We start from the raw sequence: 24,239 nt of genomic DNA, 5'->3' as shown, positions 1-24,239 counted from the left end.
ACTACTCTTCAACATTCTTCCTAAATGTAACAATGTGAAACTCACTAGGAGAACGGCTGTTTCTGTTTCCTTTCAAAATGCTGCCAACAATATTTTCTGAATGGAAGACACCATCTTGTAGCATAAAGGGCCGAAAGGGGTTCTGGTCTGGCCGATGGTTGGTGGAGACATTTTGACTATATCTTGGACCTGCCCGGCCTCGCACAAAATGGCGCCGGTATAAATGGGACTCGTAACTCCTTGCCCGCAAATGTATATCTAGAAAATGTTATTGTAAGTGGCCCTGTCTTATTTTAATTACAAAATGTACGTCCACCGATTCCGCAACTGTTAGACACCTTAGTTCTTGCAACCTAATGGCCCGCTCGTTACGTTCCTCTACAGTGTAAATGTCTCCTCATCATATACGATTTCAGTTTGCTCCGTGGCCGGCCCACGTGGTTATAGGCCCGTATTTGTATACTGACATTTTCACAATAAAGGTTTTTAAAACAAAACACGGTAGTAGTATTTACATTGGTAAAGTTTTTACTTTTAGTCACTGTTTTCGAATCAGTAAAAGGCAAGTGAAATAAAGCAGTCCAATTACATGACGGATAAAAGGTATAATATGTAGGAACGCAGTAAAGATCAATGGTCAAGGGCAGTTGTGTTTTCCACTCCTGCAACATAAAGTGATCGATAAGAATCTGATAATCAGGCGTATCGGCGACTAAGACAGCAGGCCGAGTATCTTTTACTCAACGGCTCCGTCATGGAACGAAGAAACGCCCTTTTTCTCGAAAAAGGAATATATTTTACTTGCAGGACAGTTGTACATTTTCCGGGAAAGTACATTAGCCTGGAATATTATAACATATGTTTTAAAAAAAATAATGTTCGAAAACAATAAAAAGCGTAATTTTTAGGTCATATGACCAAGCTTTCCATCATTAAAATAACAAAAGTAAAATGAACCAATGAAAAGTTTTATTAACAAGTCACATGACCTGTTATGCTTACGTTACGCGCTGCGCGCCGCGCCTCGGATCACTTCCGGGTGCGCTAACGCGGCGTGTCATATAACTCATTACGCGACAACGTAGGTCAAGAATATAGTCAAAATGTCTCCACCAACCAGCGTTCGGAACACAACCCCTTTCAGTAGTCCAAAAAGTTCTGTTACATGACAACAGAGGGGACAGGCAACAAGAACCATCAGTCAAAGAGGGGAGGGCAAGTTCTTCTCTTCCGGGTCATGTTGGGGCGCTACCGGAACTGATCGAATTGGTAGTCTACAGTGTTTCTGGATGTTTCAGACTAAAGCTGGCGTCAGCATGAGAGCACTTCCATCTCGTAGCTCCGTCGTGGCCATTCCACGAGCAGACATGGCAGCCGCTCCCCACCAGAAGCCTGCGGGAGTCGGAGGCCCCCAAGACTTTTGTAGAATCTTCACGGCTGAGGGGACGCTTTCGAGAATGGGACCCAAGCCCTAGCAGACAAGCGTCCGAGTTCAAAGGTGTCCCAGGGCCATTTTAGTGGACCAGGCCCAAAACTGAAAAGCCGGCCGCCATTTTGAGAGTCCTGTGGCAGCCGCCTATCGCTGCACCGCAAGAGCGGGAGCAACTCAACTACATGATGAGCGAGACGCTGTAGTCGCAAGAGCGGGCGGTAAACAGCTGAATGGCGGAAGAGGCACAGTGTAGCAAAAGCGGGCGGAATGGCAACTGAAACGGTAAAGGGGCGCCCCACTACAGCTTGTCTTCAGGTCAAACGGATTGTGGGACAAGGTCCAGAATTGAAGAGTCATCAAAAGGCAAAAAGTTCAGCCGGACCCCGGGAGCCGGCCGCCTATGTCGGGGGCGATCTCAGGCTATACCAGTGCTATAAGACTTGGGGAGGGTGTCGGAGCCAAGCGTCTTCTCCGAGTCCGTGCCATCACACCGTCCCTCGGGGGCCTCCATCAAGCGGTTTAGGGAGGTACCATATAACATTGTTTTCAAATGCAGTCAGGTCCACAAACGACCCTCACTTACTTTGAGAATAGTGAAGCTGCAGTAGGTGGAAATAAGCTTCAGACAGTCTTACAAGCACTGCTTTTGTAAATTTTTTTTGTTTTTTTTGTATTTTTGCACAGTTTTATATATTTTTTTTGTTTTTGATGGAGGGGAAACAACAAAGCACAGGCATTGAAAAAGGCTCAAACTCAGAACTCTGAACTATGGCACCCAACATCCAGGAGCTTGCCATCCGGATCTTGGAGCCTTGTGCTGTTTTCGACCTATTCACACATCGGTCCACTACTGACATCATCTTATAAACCAACGTTATGTAAATAGTTTTTTAATAAAATGTTTTACCCTGTTTCTTTGCTGGTGTGTTGTCTATATTTTTAATATTTGCATAGGGTTTGTCGTTATTTTGTGCGGGATGGGTGATGGAGCCGAGCTGTCTTGCAGCCCTCATGGTGTGGAGCTCAGTTCATCTCACTATTTTCGTATTTCTCATGAAGGGTTGTTTATAATATTTCTATTTTAGCGAGGTCAAAAAAAGATCCAATTAGTGGCGTACTGATTTTGCTCGATTACTTTTATTTTTTTACACGATTTTTCCCGATCTGCAAAGACTAAACAGAGTATTGCGACTTTGTGCTTGTTTGTAAATAGAGAATGATCCAAAGAGAACCAATTCTAAAACAGTAAATGCTTGGATAACAATCAATCAAATGGAGAGACAAGCAGGCACGACGGATTACAACGGGGGCAAAGGCCTGCGTTAACTACCGTTCACTATCTGCAAAGAGAGAGTACTACTAAGAGAAAAGAGGGGAGGGGGGGCAGCGTTCAAAGCACATCAGCGTGCATAAATACGAAAATGTTTTTATCTATCACGTACTTGACATTTTAAAGCTTTTCATATTTGCTATTAAAAAACCAATGAAATTCACAGAAAAAACCATAGGTTATAGTGGATATATAGTTAGGAATTTGCATTTACAAAACCTTGAAAATTCAATGAAAAAACCATTGGTTTTAGGTCATATATAGTTAGGGATTTGCATTTACAAAACCTTATTTTACTCGCATAAAACCATTGAAATTCCATATATAGTTATAAGCGCTAACTATATATCGCGCACCCGCAATCCACTGCTGATGATGTCACATATTACATCATTCATGACATGGTTAGTGACATCACTGATGACATCACTGATGACATCTCAAATGACATCACTGATGACATCACTGAAAACATCTCATTTGACATGACTGATAACATCACTGATGATATCATTTGTGATAATACGATGAACCTCTTCAGACTCTAATATAACCTTAGATACAATCAGTGTAAACAGACACTCACAGACTGTCACTCATCCATGGAGTTACTCACACACCTAGTCAGTAATGCAAAGAATCAATCACACCTCCATTTCCTCAACTATACAGTTATACAAACTTTACTTATTCAAACATATACTAACACATATTTACTCTATTATACAATCCCTGATACAAGTTCACAATGATCCATACAGCCACTCACACATTCACTGGCTCTTATGCACAGTTATTTATATATGTCAACTCTCACATGTACTGTGTTTTACATATGTACTTACTTTGACATGTAGCACTGAGATATCCATTCACTCACCAATACACTCATGCACACAGTCAACCGCCCATACAGCTGTTTCCACATGCACTTTTGAAACCATACATCTAGTGAATCAACTGCTCACACATCTATGCACAGAGTCATACAACTCCCAGCCACCCACACACACACTCAGTATCCCATACAAATACTTGGGCAACCAATCAATAACCCATATAGTTACTCATATAGCTACTTATCAACACATGCAACAGTTTACAGAACAACAGACATAATGATGCACAAATTAAGACAGTTTAGTCACTAACCCATGCACTCAGTGAGACACATTTAATCACTAACTCATACAGTCAGTCATGCACCTACTAAATCCTTCATCCAGACACTTATACATCCACTCATTCTTCAATATGTAAGACATATTTTAACTTTACAGAAACATACAGTCACTGGATGTTGTCATCAGTGATGTCATCAGTGATGTCATTTGAGATGTCATCAGTGATGTCATCAGTGATGTCACTAACCATGTCATGAATGATGTAATATGTGACATCATCAGCAGTGGATTGCGGGTGCGCGATATATAGTTAGCGCTTATAACTATATATGGAATTTCAATGGTTTTATGCGAGTAAAATAAGGTTTTGTAAATGCAAATCCCTAACTATATATGGCCTAAAACCAATGGTTTTTTCATTGAATATATTATATAATATATATATATATATATATATATATATATATATATATATATATATATATATATAATGTGTGTGTGATATAACTAATGCACTTCAAAACATTTGATACAATTTGGTGGTGAAAGGCAGCAGTACCTCTGCCAGTTGATGTCCTCACACTTCTTTTTATAGAGAGGAAACACTGCAGTACTGCTACTCGCTAATAGATTTCCTCACTAAAAATGTACAGAGCTGAAAGGCAGCCAAACATCAAAAACATAACGGAAAAGTTGTGGTTCCACAAGCAGTTAATAGATGTCTTCACTACTTTTTCCCATAGAAGGCTGCAATTCTTCAGGTAAATAATGTCATATAAGGATGGAGCGGAGTGGTTACAACACCACTAATATGACTACTTGCCTGAACTAATAAAATTTTTACTTCTAGTAATGCTAAGCACAGAATGTTGTTGGTGTATCGATAAATGTTTGGTGAATATTATGCCACTGTAAGGGAATACAACAACATATCATGAGCATATGGCAGCATCCTTTAGAAATACTTTGGAAAATCGGGCCTTTTTGAAGCTAATTTGCCATATAGAACATGTGACTTCTAGTAGTTGTCTGTAGTACTGCAGAATGTTTTCTCATAAACCCTATTAAAAATCTTCTGATGGTTGCCAGAAATTGCAGGTTTTCAAGAATCCCTGATACATTTAACATCAGTGATATAATTGCTAATGTAATTTGCGGTGCCCTGTGTGAGGTCATTCCTGAGGCGGAAGCCGGGAGTTAGCTCGCCCTCATTTTAATCTGTTGTGTTGTAGCTTTGATTTTACATAGAACTGCTAACTTGCACGCATTCCCCTGAGCACTCGTGACAGACGGCATCGGCATCCTGTTGCTAGGCAACGCCGCGTCACAGCAGCGGACACGCCCACCCACGTGACCTATCACGTGACCACTCTAGCTCTATTTGAGCGCGCGAAGATTGCTTTCGCGCGTTCGAAGAACTCCACTCCTGAGGCGGAAGCCGGGAGTTAGCTCGCCCTCATTTTAATCTGTTGTGTTGTTGCTTTGATTTTACATAGAACTGCTAACTTGCACGCATTCCCCTGAGCACTCGTGACAGACGGCATCGGCATCCTGTTGCTAGGCAACGCCGCGTCACAGCAGCGGACACGCCCACCCACGTGACCTATCACGTGACCACGCCTTCATTCTATGCCAGCCCATTGACATAAAAATGTGCTGTAACAGGAAGCGCAGCGGACGAGCGCAGCGGGCGCGACGAATGCGCGCCGAAGGCGTGCATAAGGCAAGCTCGTCTGCGCTCGTCCGCGCCGAGGACGGGCCAACGGCCACCCCCCCTGCAACTCCAGACCCACGGCTTCATTCAGATACGGTGAGACTAACCTATTCCGCCGGCGAACTACGACAACTAAGACATCTAGCGGATCAACCGCACGCACTCCCTATTGTAAGTCACTCCAACCATATCTTAGGCCCAGTGTCATGTCCATTTTGCATCAAACGTTCCTGTAAACCCTCAATAAATAACATACCTTCCATACAAGCGGCATTAATAAACGCCAGATCCCTCCCTAAACACAAAACAGAAATAGCCGACTTGATCGATGCGTATAAACTTGACCTATTGTTTATTACTGAAACTTGGGGCGACGAGGCCTCAGGACCTGACTTCGCTGAAGCCACTCCCAACAATTTCAATGTTTGTAGACTCGATAGACCAATAAAAAGAGGTGGCGGCATAGCCATCATTTATAAAAGCCACTTCAAACTTGCGACCAAACCACATATATGTTCATAATACGAGTCACTTACATTCACTTTAGGACTATCAGCAAAAGCATCCTTTAAGGGAATGCTGATTTACCGCCCTCCTGGCTCAAGAGCGAAGTTTTTATCTAACATAGGTAATTTACTGGAAGCAGTCGCTGGGACCCCCCAGTTTACGCTACTAGGTGACTTTAATTTTCACCTTGAGATTTCAAATAACCAAGATACCATGCAACTAATCTCAGATCTTGAAGCTGTGGGACTAATACAGCTCATTAACTCTCCGACTCACCAGGCCGGTCACACATTAGACGGCATATTTACAAACAGTCCTCTTGTAAACATTACCCAGATAATCCCTTTGATCTGGTCAGACCACTCAGCCATTTGCTTCACTATACAAACTACCGCCATTAAATCGAACACAGACGTACCAGCTCGATCAACATACAGAGACTGGAAAAATATTGATATATCTCAATTAGCAGAGATGATACAGGATATATATATCCCTACTGAGCAAGACCCTACCAAAGCATCCCTAAACTACCTGACCAACCTGGATTTGGCCTGTAACAAACTAGCCCCTCCCAAAACAACACACCGAAATAGAACAACACCTTCAGCCCCATGGTTCACGGAGGCCCTACGCATGCAGAAACAACATTGCAGGAACCTGGAAAGACAATGGCGCCGCAACTACAATCTGGCAGACAAATCCAACTACAAAACTGCCCTCGCTATCTACAAAAGAGCGATAACTACCGAGAAAAGTCACTACTATATCACTCAGATCAATCAGGCAAAAAATTCTTCAGGAGAACTATTCAGGGTAGTCACCACCTTATCCAATCCCCCGACGCCGCCCTTAGAGACTTCTCAATCACTGACAGATGCCTTGGCCAGTTTCTTTGAGGAAAAAGTCAGCTCCATCTTCCAGACTTTTTCGAGATCTACCCCTCTACAATCTGTGACTTCTCCCTCTACTAGCAATGCACCAACTTTTTTATCTTTTAACCCCGTAGATAAAGATCAAATTCAACGTCTAGTAGCCAGCACCAAATCAGGCTCCCCCCTGGACCCTTGTCCCCCTTCCATTCTCAACCGCATACCGGAAGCAATTTCCCCCTCACTATCCACAATATGTAATGCCATGTTCGCTACGGGAACATATCCTTCAGTCTGGAAAGAAGCGATCATAAAACCATTGCTGAAGAAACCCACGCTAGACCCTCTTCTTCCAGCAAGCTATAGACCTATCGCTTGTCTCCCATTTCCAGCAAAGATTTTTGAAAAATCCATGAACCTACAGTTGTCAAAATACATAAATGACAACAACTTGTTAGATGACACGCAGTTCGGTTTTAGGCAGGGACACGGGACTGAGACGGCACTACTGAAAGCCGCGGACGAAATTAGAACAACTATGGATAAGGGAGGATCAGCTGTCTTGATACTCCTGGATCTCTCCGCTGCATTCGACACGGTCGATCATATCACTCTGATCGACCGTGTCGCAGCCTTGGGAATAGGAGGAACAGCCAAAGACCTGATTGCTTCATTTCTCGCCAACCGGCCACAGATTGTCAAAATGGGCAACTACACTTCCCAGACCTTCTCTCTCCCCTGTGGAGTCCCACAAGGTTCCTCGCTAAGTCCGACGCTTTTTAACATCTATGTATCGGACTTGGCGAGGGTGATAAAATCTTATGGCATTGCACTGACCACATACGCCGATGACACGCAATTAGTGCTATCGGTACATGACAACGGAGCTAGCGTAGCAGCCAACTTCCAGGAGGGTATGAAGGCAATAAGCTCCTGGATGTCATCAAACTGCCTCAAGCTCAACTCCGATAAAACGGAGGTGATGACATTCGGGAGCTTGAAACCAGCATGGTCCCCACAATGGTGGCCACCGGAGCTAGGACCCCCCCCGAACCGGTGACTAAGGTTCGTAATTTGGGAGTTATCTTCGATAACAAACTGACCTTCCACCACCACGCCAATGCCGTGACATCATCTGCTTTCTTTATACTTAAAAAAATCAAGAAACTTCTTCCATATCTACCTCAGTCAGCTGGAAAAACTCTCATTAGTACTCTTGTGTTCTCAAAAACGGACTACTGCAACTCCCTGCTTCTTAATGCACAGGAAGGAGTCCTTAACAAACTCCAGACCATCCAAAACGCGGCTGCAAGAATTTTACTTTCAATCCCCAAATTCACTTCAGTATCCCACCGCATCAAAGAGCTCCACTGGCTCCCAATTAGGAACCGAATAAAATTCAAGGCTCTTTGTATAGCTTACAAGACCCTTAATTACCCAGGGCCTAAGTTCCTAAAAACAGCTCTTCATCCTCTGGAGCATCGCAGAACACTTCGATCTTCTACTACTTGCATGCTGTCTGTCCCTCGGACAAAAAAAGCCACTTGGGGAGACAGGTGCTTTACTACAGCTACTGCCAAATTATGGAATACCCTCCCACTGCATATCAAAACTGCTCCCACCCTCATCAAATTCCGAAAGAGCCTCAAGACATGGCTTTTCTCCTCTGTCTAACTACCCTCAAGAGCTAGGAGTTCTCTGATCACTAGCGCCGAGACACCCGTACGGGTATTTGCGCGCTTTAAAAATAGCAATAAATAAATAAATAAATAAATAAATAAATAAATAAATTAGTAGTGAAGTTATGGAGGGAATGCTTGTGGTTACGAATGCCTCCATTAATAGGTTTAAAAATCAGAGTGTGACTGTGTTGGTGGTGATACTTTTGCCAACATTGGCAGTTCTTTAGTTCGTGGACCTGCGTAACCGGTTCATGTACATTATGGATAGGATGTGCTGGGCTCATGTTTGGTCAGAATGAGGAACACTTGTACCTTAAAAGGACCAGGACACAATTCGGAGGCATGGTTAGTTCACCCTCACCCTTTGGCAGCTTTGAATCAGTTCTATCCATCCAGAAACTTGTTTAGCTAAAACGGATATACTGGTGAGGGCCAGTGTGGACAAGGTGAGCACAACTCAACATGAGAGGGCTCCAGAATACAAACTCAAGGGTTGAAGGCATGCAAGTCTGAATCCAATATGTGGAATGTCTTTTATAATTTTCCACTTATGATGAATTCCTTAGGGATGAGTATGGGAAAGGAACTTGAAATAATAAGGTGTAAGGAACCTTGTGACCTGTGACCTCTTCCTTTTTGCTTGGACAAGTCCTATAGACTTCTAGGCATGGTTAGTCTGTTTAGGCTTTGGCTAAATATTAAGCTCTTTGCCCGTAGTCAGCTAGGCATTTCTGAAACCTCTGTTCTATAGATTCTGGATGTAGAGTAAGTGGGTGAAGTTATGCTCTCTGGCCACTGTTTTCCCCACGTGAATATGGGGGCATGCCTTGTAAATCTAATCAGTGTGCACAGGGTTTGACAACTCTTAGTCTGCCCTTTGCAAGATGAACACTGAGCATGGCTTTTGACCATGATCTCCCATAATACCCCTGTATGTACATTTAGGAGTAATTTAAACACCATTCAGAGTTGGTTGCCTGCTACCGTATTAGTGGCAGGTGGCGGAGAACAAGTGAACAATCCTGAATAGCAGGCTTTTAAATAGAACGGAAGGGAATAGGCAGCGACAGAAGAGTGAAAGAAAATAATCCTTAATGCACCCTGTTGTTAGGACATGATGTAAGCAGTGGAAAAATACAGCTCACCCAGTCAAAACACATTGAGACAGAAATTATCCTCTAAGCGGGTCACACACAAGAATAGGGAAGAAAGGCATCCAATCAGGAACGTGGCAACAACGCTGAATATCCTGTGATTCTGGGCAAATAACTTAAGCTCCCCGTGCCTAACAAAAAAATGAATGTGTCCTCGGGTAATGCAACTGATGCTATGTAAAGCGCTCTGATACCCGATTCGGGTCAAGATCTTTCTATATAAAACAAAACAAAAACAATATATATAGACAATAAAGCCATTGAATCATCAACAAGTGGCCATTACAATAATAGATCTGATGCCAAATGACAGCTACAGTTGGCTACAGATGAGACCTAAAAGGCAGACGGAAAACAGCTACCTTTACCACATGCCAAATTTTGTGTCATTCCAGCCATATTATTTTCTTTAGCTGTGGCTAGCAATTACATCTTTCCCCTTAGGAATTACATTATTCTCCCCTTTAAATTTCTCCTCTTTGACTAATCTCTACTCAGTATTTTATAGGGTTGAATTGATACTACGTTGTATTTTTGTAAAGTTATTTGGAGATTCCTCTGAAGGGCAAAGTTATTATCAAAACAAACAATGCTTTTCCGTTGTTAATTGTGAGATGACCACAATTGCAGATGTGCTATCACAATAAATGCCCATGCATGTACACACACACGCCCTCTTAAAGTCCTGCCCTTCGAAGGCCATTAAAGACTACAATGATTAACTGAGAAGTTCATGCCAGTTGTTACTGATTGCACAGAGCTTTATAATTATACTAAACAGTGTCTCTTTGGCAGGACCTATTTTACAATATTTTGGATATATTGAAAAGAGTTGTTTTCCTTTTATGTTAAGATTTCCGGTAGTTGACAGAATATTGACAAGTGTTCTGAGACGCGTTACTAGTGAGGGATGGATAACCGGCAAGAACACTTGAAGAGTGCATTTGGTAAATGTATTTAACCAGACCTGTGGAAGGCATTGGACGTTAGGACATTTGAAAGATAGTCTGGGACAGTCATTATGCATAAATATTTTCTCAGTTTTTCTCAAACTATGGACTTTATCTGCATTCTGAGTGCACGATTGCCTGATTAAGGCCTAGGCACCCTTAGTCTTGACACATTTCAGATGTACCAGGACAATATTGTGGAGATCATAGAGAAGACATTAAGCCTTTTGTTAAGGACTGTCACATATAGAGGTTTCAGAAAGCACACATGTATCACCTGCTTTAACTCATTCCATGCTATGTGGTAAATTTTCCAAGGTTGGTTCATATTTTTTACTCTCATATGTTCTTCTTTTTTCCCCCTTTCACAAAATCAACAAAAAAAAAATCAAAAAATCTCTATGTACGCCTCTTCTGAAGCGGCGCTGGCCGACACCTTTCCCCACCACTGGATCACGCTTTTTGGCATCGGCAACCCACCAGGAAGCAGCAGCTGCACCGATCTCGCAATACTTGGCATGCTTGGAAGAGGCACGTTAAATCCTTCTGTTATTGTTTTTTGTTTTCTGAAGAGGCTAAACCTTATAACAACTTTTTTGACAGAGGTTGTATTAACCTATTGCAGCCATAATTCTTAAATTATTCTTTAAGGTTTTTTTTCTCTTTAAGATGAATAGATGACTGCATTGTGAATCTTTACGCTTGCACAGGAAAAAACAGCACATAGCATTATTACCCTTATGAAACATGAAAAGTGACATTTCATCTAAGTGAAATAATATAATGCAAATGAACTTGAAAAAGGATACTTGTTAAATAGCAGACTGTGGAGCTCAAACACCTACATTCCAACAAGACTTAAAAACAGAATTCCATTTCCAAACTTTTCGTTTTCTCTTTATTGCAGTCCATTACGATCTCTAAACACTAAACCATTTCTCAAGACTTCTACACAGTGTGAACTCCTTCTCACTCCATGCCCTGGACCAAGGCTATGAGTAGCTTTAATGAAAATACATAGGAAAATGGTGGCTTCACAATCCAGCAAGGTGACCCCCTGTCTGCTTTTTGCCATTTCTCGTTTCAAATGTGAAATTAACTCAGAACGAACGTGACTTGATACTTGCCTTGTACTAATGGAAATGTAACTTTTAACTTGGAAAGGGGATGGTATACAATAAAGAGTAACATTGTCACATGACATCCCTGACATAGTTGTGACTTACCAGGCTTTGTATCTAAAGGCATAAAGATTCACTTTATGATGATGTGGAAAGCTAAGGTTAAATCCTCTTATTTGCACAGTATGCTCAAGAGAGGTTGCACATGCTGAGACCATCCTCTTCCATACTGTGGCGGATTAAGAGTTTACCCCATGTACAATCATCACAATATTATTGAAAATACTCTTTTAATTTCAATCTAATTTGTCCTCTCCCCACGCTACTTACCTTTTCAAAAAGATTAGGTTTCAAAATGCATCAGATTATCATTTTAAGGTTGTAGAATTGGGACAAATAGTATTGTTAGTCAAAGAAGGAGACTGTCTTTAATGTGGCTGTCTAAAGCACACTTACGTGTCTGTTTGTGCTGTTGTGGCTGACAGCATGTGGATGCTTGCACTGAATACACATGGGCATCGTACACAAAATCCTCATTTTGTTCCCATCAAGAACGACATTGAGTTTGTTTAACTTTATGATCCTAACCAATAACAGTACGAAAAAGGTAGAACCCTATTACGCCTAACATAATGTATGCTTAGATATTGCTGTTGTGTAAGCATACTTGTCGTTAAAAGAGACCCTAGTGTGCACATTTTGATAATTGGTGGATTAGGGCTTCCTCTCTGTGTGACACCCTTATCAAACCAACAATTGTCTAAGACATCTTTCATTCTATGGGGTTCTCTATGAACAAAACCTAGTCATTCCTTTGCTCGATTTAGTGCTTTCTTTCTGATAAGCCCTCCACCCCCAAAAACAAGTGTCCAGGCTTACTTATACCAGTCTTATCAAGAGGAGGGAACCTAAGATTTTCTAGTTGCTTCTCAGCATGGGGTTTTTGAAAAATGAAGGTAAGAAAATCGAGTAAGTTAAATTACCACTTAATCATTTGAATTATGGTGGAGGCTGTGATATGTTCTCGAGGGATCTATTTGCCCATATCATTGAAAGATTGGCTGCTCCTTAATCAAATCTCGGTGTTAAAATTAATCTTCTCTTCCTTGTTAGTTTGTCCTAGTCTCTCTAAGTCAGATTGGTTCTAATCTTCACTACTACTTTTATGTTCAGTCTGAACAAGCAAGAGGGCAGCATGTTCCTACAGCTGTACCTCAAAGTCATGGGGATAGGTATTGGACCACAACATCCCCCTTACACATTGTGTGTGTGAGTAAAGGATATGGTGAAGGTGAGATTTTGCAGAATCTATTGTGCCCCAAAATCTTTGATGTCAAATACTTTTGACTCTGATGCCTCAAATCAGTGCATTACTCATACAGACCTAGTGCTGTATATTCTATCCTGAATGGATAGCTTACATCCTCCCAAGAGTTTTTTTTACAATGATGTTCTATTGTTTTTCCTTCCAGATACCAAAATAAAATTCTACACATTCAAAGCCCCTTCACAGTAATAATAAGGGAGCCCCTGTACTAGTAAAACAAATGCATTTCCAGTTCTGTTCTTGGCCACAAGCAGAATGGTTACTTTTTTCAAACTTCGAACCTATTCTTCCTTTACAGAAGGCTACCTTTCTTTAGAACTCGTTTTTGATTACTTTAATGCATCTGCTCCCAGCATCAAAGTTATAAGCTTTCAGGAAAAATAACAGAAGATCTTTGTGGAGAAAAACATAACTTTGTTTTTGCCATTGGACCCTTAAGAGGAAATTATAATGTGTTCCCTAGTAATGAAAGTTCTTAATTTTTCGTTTGTGTACCATTTTGTAAGTTGATGCATGTAATTTAGCTGACTGATGTCTACAAAAGGGCTTCTCTGGATATATTTCTTATAGTGAATGATGCTTTCAGAGTACACTGGGATGACTTGGCTGATTGATTGCTCTATGTGAAGTAAGCTCATCCACCTTTGAACATTATAATGGCTAAAATTAAAATATGGTCCCTTAGTAAGAAAGTCCTGTAGAACTAGTGACAATCAGCTTTTGATCGCCATGGCTTCACTGAGGTATGTCAGACAGGACACATTTCTCCTTTATTCCTCAGATTGGGATACTTTATAGTATATTATGAGGAAAATGCTTCAACAACTTGGAGGCATCAATTTTAAATCAACCTTTAGCCTTGCATCAAAAAGCAAAGATAATGCCAGGTTACCATGCATAAGTTCATGAGTGCAATTTCATTCACATAATGGATTTCGAAACCATGAGCTTCGTCTTGTGTGATCATGGTTCTGGCTGATTCAGAATTTAACAGCACTAATATCATAACATGCAAAATCCCCTGTTTGTGCCCTACTTCTTTTCTAGATTAGTTTCAATATTGCAGTTACCGTGTCCACCTAGGGCCTAACTCAACATCACCTAGATATTTAATTCATGTTAATCCTATTGCATGGTTTTTGTGTTAATGTCCAAGTTTGCCTTTTTTAGGCCCTGCAAGACAGCTTCTCCATGGGCTAAATGGGTCTCCCTATATATTCCGCTGAGATCAATGTTTCATGATGTTTATTTGAGAATTGTTCATTGTGAAAGGACTGTAGCAATCTTAAAATTAAGTCTTGCAAGTGGCCCCTGAAGCTTTAGATTGTGGATTTCTGCTGTTAAAGGGTAGCAGTTTGTTTTTCTAGTTTATGGTATGAGAATTAGGCTAGAACGTTTGCGGAATTGCCAGCATATATATTAACGATAGTCCATGGTAAGTACACCACTACTTTCAAATGGAGAACAGTTGACTGATTCTTAATTCAGTTTTTAGAGTGCATTACAAGATTGAATTGAGCCATGTTGTACAGTAAGAATTATTTGGACTCCTTTGACATTCCCCGACTGTTCTGTATCTGTAGGCATTATTAAAAATTCAGTATACATGCACTTTGTGTTCTCTGTTATCCCTCTTAGGTTTTCCTAGTACATTGCATTGTTTAAGATTGCCTCTTATTGTCTCTCTAGCCCTTTCTAAAATGGTCTCTTCTGGGTGTTCTGTTGCCACTGAAGTCACTGCACAGCTGCAAAAATGTTTAATATAGTACAGTTTTTACTTTCTTGCTCCACTTGAAATGTCCCACATGATCACTCACTCTTGCTATGGCTTAATTTGTCTCCATGTCTTCATACAAAACAGGCAGTAGTTTACTTTTAAATAGACGTACTGGAAATAGCTCTGTCCTTAAAGTACATACCTGAAAGCTTATCAGTTCAACTTAGTGTTTCTTGGGTCTTATAAGACTGATGTCATTTTGAATGGCTTGTGTAGGTTTTAACAAAACATGCATGTGTATGCATCAACATTTTAAGTCTATTAAATGAAATTCACAAGAAGTGTTTTTCAGAAAGACTTATATCTGCTCAAGTAAGTTATCGGGAAGGTGTGTGTGTGAGTTTAAAGCTCTGTAACCTTCTCTTAGTGTAAAAAATGAATTACTCAGTTTGAGACTCAGATCCCAGTTGATCAGATGTGAGTAGTTACCTATACCCTAGCACATTTCTACACATGAAGAGTTGGCATAAGGCTTTGTCTGTTTTTGAAGAACAAGTAGGAGTGCCCCTTCATTTAAATTTGTCATTTAATGATCTTCTAACTGCTGGCTGGAATGATTGCTTGCAGGACTCCCAGGACAGCTCTGATGGCATTCCTTCTGCTCCTCGGATGACTGGCAGCTTGGTGTCTGACCGCAGCCATGATGACATCATAACCCGAATGAAGAACATTGAGTGTATTGAACTGGGCCGACACCGATTAAAACCCTGGTACTTCTCACCATATCCACAGGAACTCACTACCCTTCCAGTTCTCTACCTGTGCGAATTCTGCCTAAAGTTCGTCAAAAGCCTCAAGTGCCTCCAAAGACACCTGGTATGTAGACTAACAAACTGTGGGTAGACTTACTGCTAAAACTTGTTACTTTATTTTTTAACTTCAAGCAGTTTCTTTATGTTTACCCTAAAAAGTCTTGGAGCAAGCTGAACGCATATTCATGTAATGTAAGACCTTTTGTCTTGGATATAACTTGGCTTACCAAAACTTGAACCTGCATGTCTGGCTAAGAGTTCCTAATTGCTTTCATTTATCATCATTCTCGATCTCTAAATTACTATTTTTGGGGGCTCTAATCTCTTCTCGGGTGTACGGAATCGGTACCTCTGCCTACCTTTGGGGTTCCACCGGACTCTGTACACTATACCTCATTTTTTGTATAGTATATACAGAGCCAGCTTCCTATAGTTCTTCTCTGCATTGTCCTCTGTTGGGCATCTTCTTTCGTCTTTCTTCTTAGGTTGCGGGAATCTGCCGTCTTGGTTCCGGGTGACCCCCTAAATATTGTTTTTAGGGAGGTTTTAGGGGTCTCGAGGTCAGTAGCCAGGGGGCTACTGACCTAAGGGCAACCACACCCTTGGTGTGCTCACCCCATCTGGGGGAGTGGGCACAATCCCTAATCCGGATTGGAGAGTGCCTGCCATCTGCAAGATGGCGGGCACTGAAGAGTGGGCTTCATCTCGCCTCCCCCACCTGAGGGGTGGGATTGGCAGAGGTGGGCACACCTTCTGGGCTGTGCTAATTTTTCCCACCTGTCTTCCTGGATAAAAGCAGGGGGGACATGAAGGGGGCCTGCTCCTGATAGCAGGATAGGCTTGGGTTCACGTTACAAAGGCAGCATGGCCTTTGAAGCTCCCCTGCCACATATGGCTCTTTCTGTCCTGGGGGAGCTGTGAACACCTCTGCCCAGGAAAGGCTTTGTTTCTCGGCTCAGGGAGCAAAGGCTCTCACCCCAGGGGTCCAGAAACATGTCAAGTGGTGGCAGGCTGGTGTGTACAAGTCCGGGAACCCACCAGAGACTGGTAGTTTTCAGGGGGCATCTCCAAGATGCCCTCTGAGTGCATTTTTCATGAATCCCACACTGGCATCGGTGTGGGTTTAATGTGCTGAGAAGTTTGATACAAAACTTCTCAGTTTTCAGTAAAGCCATTATGGTGCTGTGGAGTTCGTAATGACCAAATTCCAGCACCATATACTCTTAATGGCATTACTGCACTTACAATGTCTAAGAATTGGTCTAGACACTGTAGGGTTACATGGCTCATGCACCTGTACCCTCACCATTGGTATAGTGCACCCCGCTAGAGAGGTGGTTGTCCTGTGCCAGGGCAATGGGTTGTAGGCATGGCACACAGGGATGTGTGCCATGTCGACTCTTGACTTTGTTCTGCAGCAAATCATGCTGCCTGCAATGGCAGTGTGTGTGTAAAGGTACAGGGATTCTACGGGTGGCACAATCAGTGCTGTAGTCCTTTGAGGCCTTCCCTAGTCACAGTGCCCTTGGTGCCCATGGTACCTTCTACAAGAGGCTGACATGTGGCCAGAGCGGTGCCAATTGGGGGTACAAGGTACAGTTTTGGGAAATAACACAGGCCCTGGGAACTTGGTTGGCATGGACCTAGGGCACATCAAGTCAAAGTGTATTAGTAGTCTGGCAAACAGTGGGGGGTTACTGCAACAGAAACCCAGCTTCGAACAGCTGTCAAAAATTGTTTGACCCTCTGAAGGATGCAATGTGCTCTGCCCCAGTCCTGAAAGCTCCAGATTTCTCCAAGCTGTTCATTGTGCAGGCAGATGCCTCTGAGCATGGCATAGGTGCAGTCCTAGCCCAAACAAATGATGGAGGGCGTGACACACACATAGCTTTTATAAGCAGGAAACTACTTCCCAGAGAGCAGCGTTGGAGTGTCATAGAGAGGGAAGCCTTTGCTGTGGTCTAGGTTCTGAATAAGTTGAGGCCATACCTGTTTGGCACTCACTTACTAGTTCAGACAGACCATGGGCCTGGCCTCTCAGATGGCTACATCAAATGAAAGGTGAAAACCCCAAACTGTTAAGGTGGTCTGTATCCCTACAGGAAACTGACTGTTCGAGGCATGTGAGCTGTAGATCACTTGGCAGACATAAGTCTGCCATCTAGTGTTGGGTCTGGATGTTTGCACTTTGTTTTTAGGTCTCGCCTGTCGATGCGCATGCGCATCGAGCAAGCGAGACTATGGGGGCTTATCCACTCTTTGTCCAACTTGCAAGGAATCGTGGCGATTCCTTGCAGTGCCCGTGACTTTTAAGCTCAATGCGCATGCGCATTGAGCTTAAAAGCGCGTGCACATGCCCCCAGCCGCCTGCCTTGCCTACTCTCCCGCCCCCTCACTTCTTGATTGCACGGCTGCTAGGCCGTGCCTCCCCTACTCTCCTCCTCCTACTCTCCTCCCCTCGCCGTCTGTTCCCGCACTCCTCCCACACCCCCGCTCCGCCCCCTCCCCTGCCTGCCATGTCGCGTCGCATTTCTCCTCCCCCCTCCCCCCAGCCGCCTGCCTTGCCTACTCTCCCGCCCCCTCACTTCTTGATTGCACGGCCGCTAGGCCGTGCCTCCCCTACTCTCCTCCCCCCTCCCCTTATCTGGCCTTCCCTCCGTCTGTTCCCTCTCCCCGCTCCGCCCCCTCCCCTGCCCGCCGTCTGTTCGAGACAAGACGAGAATTGAATTCCCTCTCAATAGGTAGGATATTTTACATTATACACCACTACCTGTAAACAAATGAGCTTCATTTAAGTCTTAGATCGTGTTAGCATTTTGTCTCTCGAATATTTCTTATATATTGGAAAATTAAGCCTAAAATGACCAGAAGGCTCCATTTTACCAAGCCATCACTTACTCATGCTTAGGTTCAGTGATATTTGTAACAACGATGACAACACCAAGGTGGGGGCATCATGTATTTGGTCAGGTTACATTCTACATTTCCACCAATCTTCGGACACAAGCCACGCCTTGCTAGTGGCGGATGGGCTGGGTGATGCCTCAAAGATGGACGTCTTGCCTGACAAAGGCATCACTTATGTTGCATTTGTCACAATTGGAGGTCCTGGCTAAGTCCCTGGTGCTCCTCAGAAGCCGAACTCTAAACCGCGAACACAAAGGTCACTCATACGCACTGCCGCCAATGCTCTCGATATGAGTGCTGCTGTGAAAGATTATCAGCTGTATCCAGGAGACATGGGATAGTTTGGCGTGGGTGGTACTCTGTTGCCTGTAGTCCAGCATGCAGGCAAAATACTAGTTAGCGGGCCACTCAAAGATGGCTGCTCCTTCAAACCTAGGGTACGGAGTCACCCTTGATATGAGGTGGACTTCCGGTCTCTATTCTTTGTTCTAAAGATGACAACAAGTCCATCTTCACTGTTGAAGGCAATGGGCTCAATTTGCACAACAATAGCAAATTTACTCATATAGCCTTGCAACCAATTTAGTAGTATATTTAAAGTTTATTTGGAATTCTCAAACAAATCCAGGAGTACGCTTTGGAAGCTGTGACAGTTGCAGCTTTCCTAGAGTACTCGTATTATTTGTGTACATTCATGCATGTGCCAGTATTTAACAAAATGTACTTTCTGTGCTGACTTTTTATTTTAATGTTTAAAGAGTGGATAAGCCCCCATAGCCTCACCCTCACTCACCCTCACCCTCACTCACCCTCAACCCCTCACACTCACTCACCCTCACCCTCACTCACCCTCAACTCCTCACCCTCACTCACCCTCACTCACCCTCACCCACACTCACCCTCCCTCAACCCCTCACCCTCACTCACCCTCAACCCCTCACCCTAACTCACCCTCACCCTCACTCACCCTCAACACCCCACTCACCCTCACCCTCACTCACCCTCAACACCTCACCCTCAACCTCAACCCCTCACCCTCACTCACCCTCACCCTCACTCACCCTCACCCTCACTCACCCTCACTCTCACTCACCCTCACTCTCACTCACCCTCAACCCCTCACCCTCACTCACCATCAACCCCTCACCCTCACACAGTGCAATAGGTCTCAGACCATTTCAGTTAGAGCTTTAAGAAATGTTTATGGCTTTTTTTATTTGTAATTCTTTAGCATTGGCTACAGGAAACAAAAATGCTAAACATTTACAAAAAAACCCATAAGCAATTCTAAAAGCACTAACTCTAATGGTGCGAGACCTATTGCATTTCCAATGCTTGTTGTTTGAAGAAGTCTTTTCCAGTCACAAGGTAGGTGACTCCTATTGGTGATAGTGCGCATGGGCATAGACTCCATTGTTAGATAATTTTTTTCCATCGGGTTCGGACGTGAAATTGCTGCGCTCCTGTTCGACACCGTTTCTCGGGTTCCCCTAGGTGCACAATCCACTATCCTCAACTGAATTGTTTCTCGATCGCGTTTCCCATTCTACGTATATTGTATCGGTTCAAAGTCTTTGATCGGAAAATTCAAGGGAGGCCGTTGGGCCTAACCATGTCGGGTCAGCTCGCAGTGGATGGAACAGACTCAATTCAAATTCTGTCCCTAATGTCGCATGAAGTATACACGCACCAACTTGCACGAAGTGTGCAACTTGTGTCACGAAATGCAACAACAAAGTGGCTCCGCACCGGATCTCTGCAGAGAAGATTCCGATCATGAAGCCTTTGACGCACAAGGAGCCGAAGAAGAGGAGAAACACATTTCCATGTCAGAAGACTCCGACATGGAAAAGGACGTTACACAGTGTCAACATACCACGAGTATTGATACTCCCCTTCCCCAAAAAGTGCAGAACAAAAAGGCTATGGTCCCTCCACTGCCTTCAGGCCAAGGTCAGCACCAAGAACAGTTTCGGACGCCCCGCCTTCGGGCTCGGCACTGAAACACATATCAAAGCCTTCCGGCTCAGGATCGTGTTGGCCCCATTCCGGCACCGAACCGGAAACTTCAGCACCAAAATCCAAGCATGCCATTGTGCCAAATCCTTCGGCATCCAAATCTAAATCTTCGGATCCAAAACACTCGGCGCTGAAAACTTCAGTACCGATAATTCTGGTGCCAAAAGACAAAACAGCTCCTCCCTCATCTAAGGAGCCTCTTTTCGTCGTCCCGCCTTCCAACATGGACCCGAAACACAAACAACTAGAAAGGAATCCAAAAACTGGACATATTCACTTAAAACTACCAGGTAAACGGAAGCCAGAGATGGCGAAAGTTGACCACATTCCACTTAAGAAGAACATTTTTGGTACTAATCCTTCTCCCCCTCCTTTTACACCTCCTTCCCCACTTGACCCAAATTTGCTAATTACTCCTACAAATTTACCAGTCACCTGACCACCAAGATGACGGGGATGGAGATTGGGATGTACCCGGGAACATTAGTCCTGATCCATGGCCTGACTACAATACAGATCCTAATACAGACAATGATCCTGATCTATACCCTTCAAAACCCTCTCCAACAGACAACAATGTAGGGTACATAGAGCTACTTAATATGGCTGCTGAATATCATGGGATCCAGCTTGACAAAGAGCTCCTTTTTTTTATTTTTACAATTTTTATTATTTTCTGAGCATTCAGTTACAACATACCATTGCAGTCTCCTCCAATCTCCCCTCCCCCATGATCTAGTTCCATCCCTAATACATACCCTCAAGCAATGGTTACCCCGCTACCTCCTGCTCATCATACTCAACACCCCCCCCCCAACTTCCCTCCCCTCCTGGTGTGTCATCCTGTAACTGTTCATGTCGAGCTGTTATTTGTTATCATACTTCTGCTTGAGCTATCCTTTCATGTGATTTGCTGGTGATTACCATTACTATTAGCCTTGTCCTAATCATCCTCCTGGAGAGTGTCAGCTAGTGCCTGTACCATCATTTCCCACACCCTTGCCGTTTCAAAGTCCTTTTCTTTTTTTGTGCGTTGCGCCTGTGCGAATCTAAGCTTACTGTCGCTGCTGGCCCACTGCTGCAGTTCTGCTTTCTACCGTCTGCTGCAAGGGCCCTCTTTCGCTTTCCAGTGTCTCGTTATCTCCTTTTTCGCTAATAGCAGCCTAGGTCCACAAATTTACTTGTCAACTTCGTTTTGGGTGTGTGGGGAAACCAATGTAATATGCAAGTTGCTATGTCATATGTTAAGCTCCGTTCTGTTACCTCCTTCAATATACTGCCCACTTCCTTCCAATAATCTCCTATCTTGGACACTCCCACAGCATGTGTTCTAACTCCACTCCTTCGCTCCTACATCTGGGGCACATCGCTTCTTCCACCTGAAAATACTTCTTGGTCTTTCCAGGTGTCAGATATGCCCTGTGTAACACAAAGAAGTGCACAAATTGGAACCTTGCGCTCTTCGTACCCTTCCAAGCTCTACGCACTATGCTTTCCCATGTCATTTCCGGTATTGGCTTCCCAATTCTCTCTTCCCATTTTACTTATAATCCCTCTAGGGGCGCTAGTTCTTCCTGTAACATCCTTGAATACAAACATGTGACCGCCTTAAAGGTCCCCACCGCCATTACTACATATTGACACGCCTTCGTCACTTTAGGTTCTGTCGCTCCTTCTCGCCACTGCTGTCTTATTGCATGTGTCACTGCCGCATGCAACAAGAATCCTCCCCTGGGGAGATCATACCTCTCCTGTAAGACCCCATACGACAACAGCTCCCCTTCCTCATATAAATCCCCTATCATCTGTATCCCAGCATTCTCTCATTCCATCAATGGCGTCCAGTCACTCCCGTGCGGTAACACCGTAAGCATCCCCAACGGTATTTCTGGCGCATAAGGGTGTAATACACCCGCTTTCCGTTGGCTTCGGTTCCAGCACAATCGTAGTGTTTTTTCCTCCTGCGTTAGCTCGGCAAGGTCCAACTTTTGCTGTAATATATAAGACAGCACATGTCGTGGTATTCCTTTCCCTCTCTGAGCTTCTGGGCCCCTAAACTCCTTTGCAACCTCCTGCGTTAGCACTTGTAGCTGTGCTGCCAGATAATATAATTCAAAATCTGGGACCGCTAGTCCCCCTTCCGCTTTTGGATGTGTCAGGCTGTTCAGAGCCACCTTCCTCCGTCCCGTGCCCCACAGGAAGCCTATTACCATTGATCGCAATGACCAAAAGACCGAGTTCGGTATCCAAACCGGCAACGTCCTGAAATAATATAGCAGTCGTGACAATGCTACCATTTTCAATAAAGCAATGCGGCCCATCACCGATAGGGGCAGCGTGGACCAAAAGGCCATATTACCCTTCAAGGCCCTCACACATCTTCCTATATTCCTGTCCAGTAGGTCCACCGCTCCATGGTATATGTTCACACCTAGATAAACTAGACACGTCGGCTCCCAACGCACTGCTCCTTCCCACTCCGGTGGGCGCCCACCGTGCTTCACCGAGAACAGACATGTCTTGGCCCAATTCACACGTAGTCCTGACACATCTCCAAACTCTGACAACAAGGCCGCTGCGCCGTCTAGCGCCACATCAGCGTCCCCCAGGAACATCAGCAGATCATCCGCGTATAATGAGATATACTGCTGGTCAACTCTAAAGATTAAGCCTTCATAATATCTTCCCAATCACGCTCTCGCGGCCAGGGGTTCCATTGCTAGTGCGAACAACAGCGGGGATAGAGAGCATCCCTGCCTCTTACCTCGTGCCACGCCATATTGAGGGGATACCAGCCCTCCTACTTTCACTCTAGCAACTGCATTCGTATATATAACACCTTCGTCCAGTTCACAAAATCTTCTCCCAACCCAAAACGCCCCAATGTCGCACCTAGGTATCTCCATTCTAGGCTATCTGAGGCTTTTTCTATATCCACCGACAGCACCATTGGGTTTACAGCATCCTGATCTACCTCTCCCATAATCCTTATCAACTTCCGTATATTATTGGCTGTATTCCTGGTCGGGATAAACCCGGCCTGGTCTTCATGTACCAGTTCCGTCATATGCTGCATGAGGCGTGTCGCCAGTATCCTACTCAAAACCTTATAATCTGTGGTCAGCATTGATAATGGTCTGTAAGCAGTGATATCTGTACTATCCTTCCCTGATTTTAATAGCGGAATAACTAGTGCTTCTCTCATGGTACTAGGGAGACAACCCAGCTTCCTCGCCTCATTATAAACCTCCAGCAGTCGGGGGGCCAGAAGGTCAATAAATTGTAGGTAAAACTCTACAAGTAAACCATCTACTCCTGGTGTCTTATTACGAGCCATTTGCTTAATCGCACATCGTACCTCTTCCAGTGTGATTTCCTTACCCAAACATTTTGCCTGCTCTGCTTCTAACTGTGGCAAGGAAACAGTGTCCAGAAAGGCATCTATGTCCGATTCCATTGCTAGCAGAGTGCTTTCGTACAATTTTTCATAATAAGCTAGGAACCTGTGCAGAATTTCACGTTGCGTAAATACCGTGTCTTCTCCTGATCCGTTAAGGCCAAAATCGTGGAA

General features: G+C 43.8%; 1 protein-coding gene across 9 annotated transcripts in view; it reads left to right on the top strand.

Moving 5' to 3' along the window:
- The window catches only part of KAT5 (lysine acetyltransferase 5), a 537,900-nt gene that overhangs the window by 329,358 nt on the left and 184,303 nt on the right, over window positions 1–24,239 (top strand). For 3 of the 9 annotated variants that reach the window (XM_086938322.1, XM_086938320.1, XM_086938316.1), the window contains 2 exons: window positions 11,249–11,296; window positions 15,558–15,806. In XM_086938322.1, coding sequence (XP_086794448.1) covers window positions 11,249–11,296; window positions 15,558–15,806 — 297 coding nt within the window. Of the gene's footprint in view, window positions 1–11,185; window positions 11,297–15,557; window positions 15,807–24,239 lie in introns of all 9 variants that reach the window. The other 6 variants (XM_086938317.1, XM_086938319.1, XM_086938315.1 and 3 more) reach the window with 2 other exon arrangements.

This window comes from Lissotriton vulgaris, chromosome 9 (genome assembly GCF_964263255.1).
Source record: "Lissotriton vulgaris chromosome 9, aLisVul1.2, whole genome shotgun sequence".
NCBI classification, from domain to species: Eukaryota; Metazoa; Chordata; class Amphibia; order Caudata; family Salamandridae; genus Lissotriton; species Lissotriton vulgaris.
Note: the sequence above shows the minus strand (reverse complement) of the source record. Positions and strands in the feature narration are given on the sequence as shown.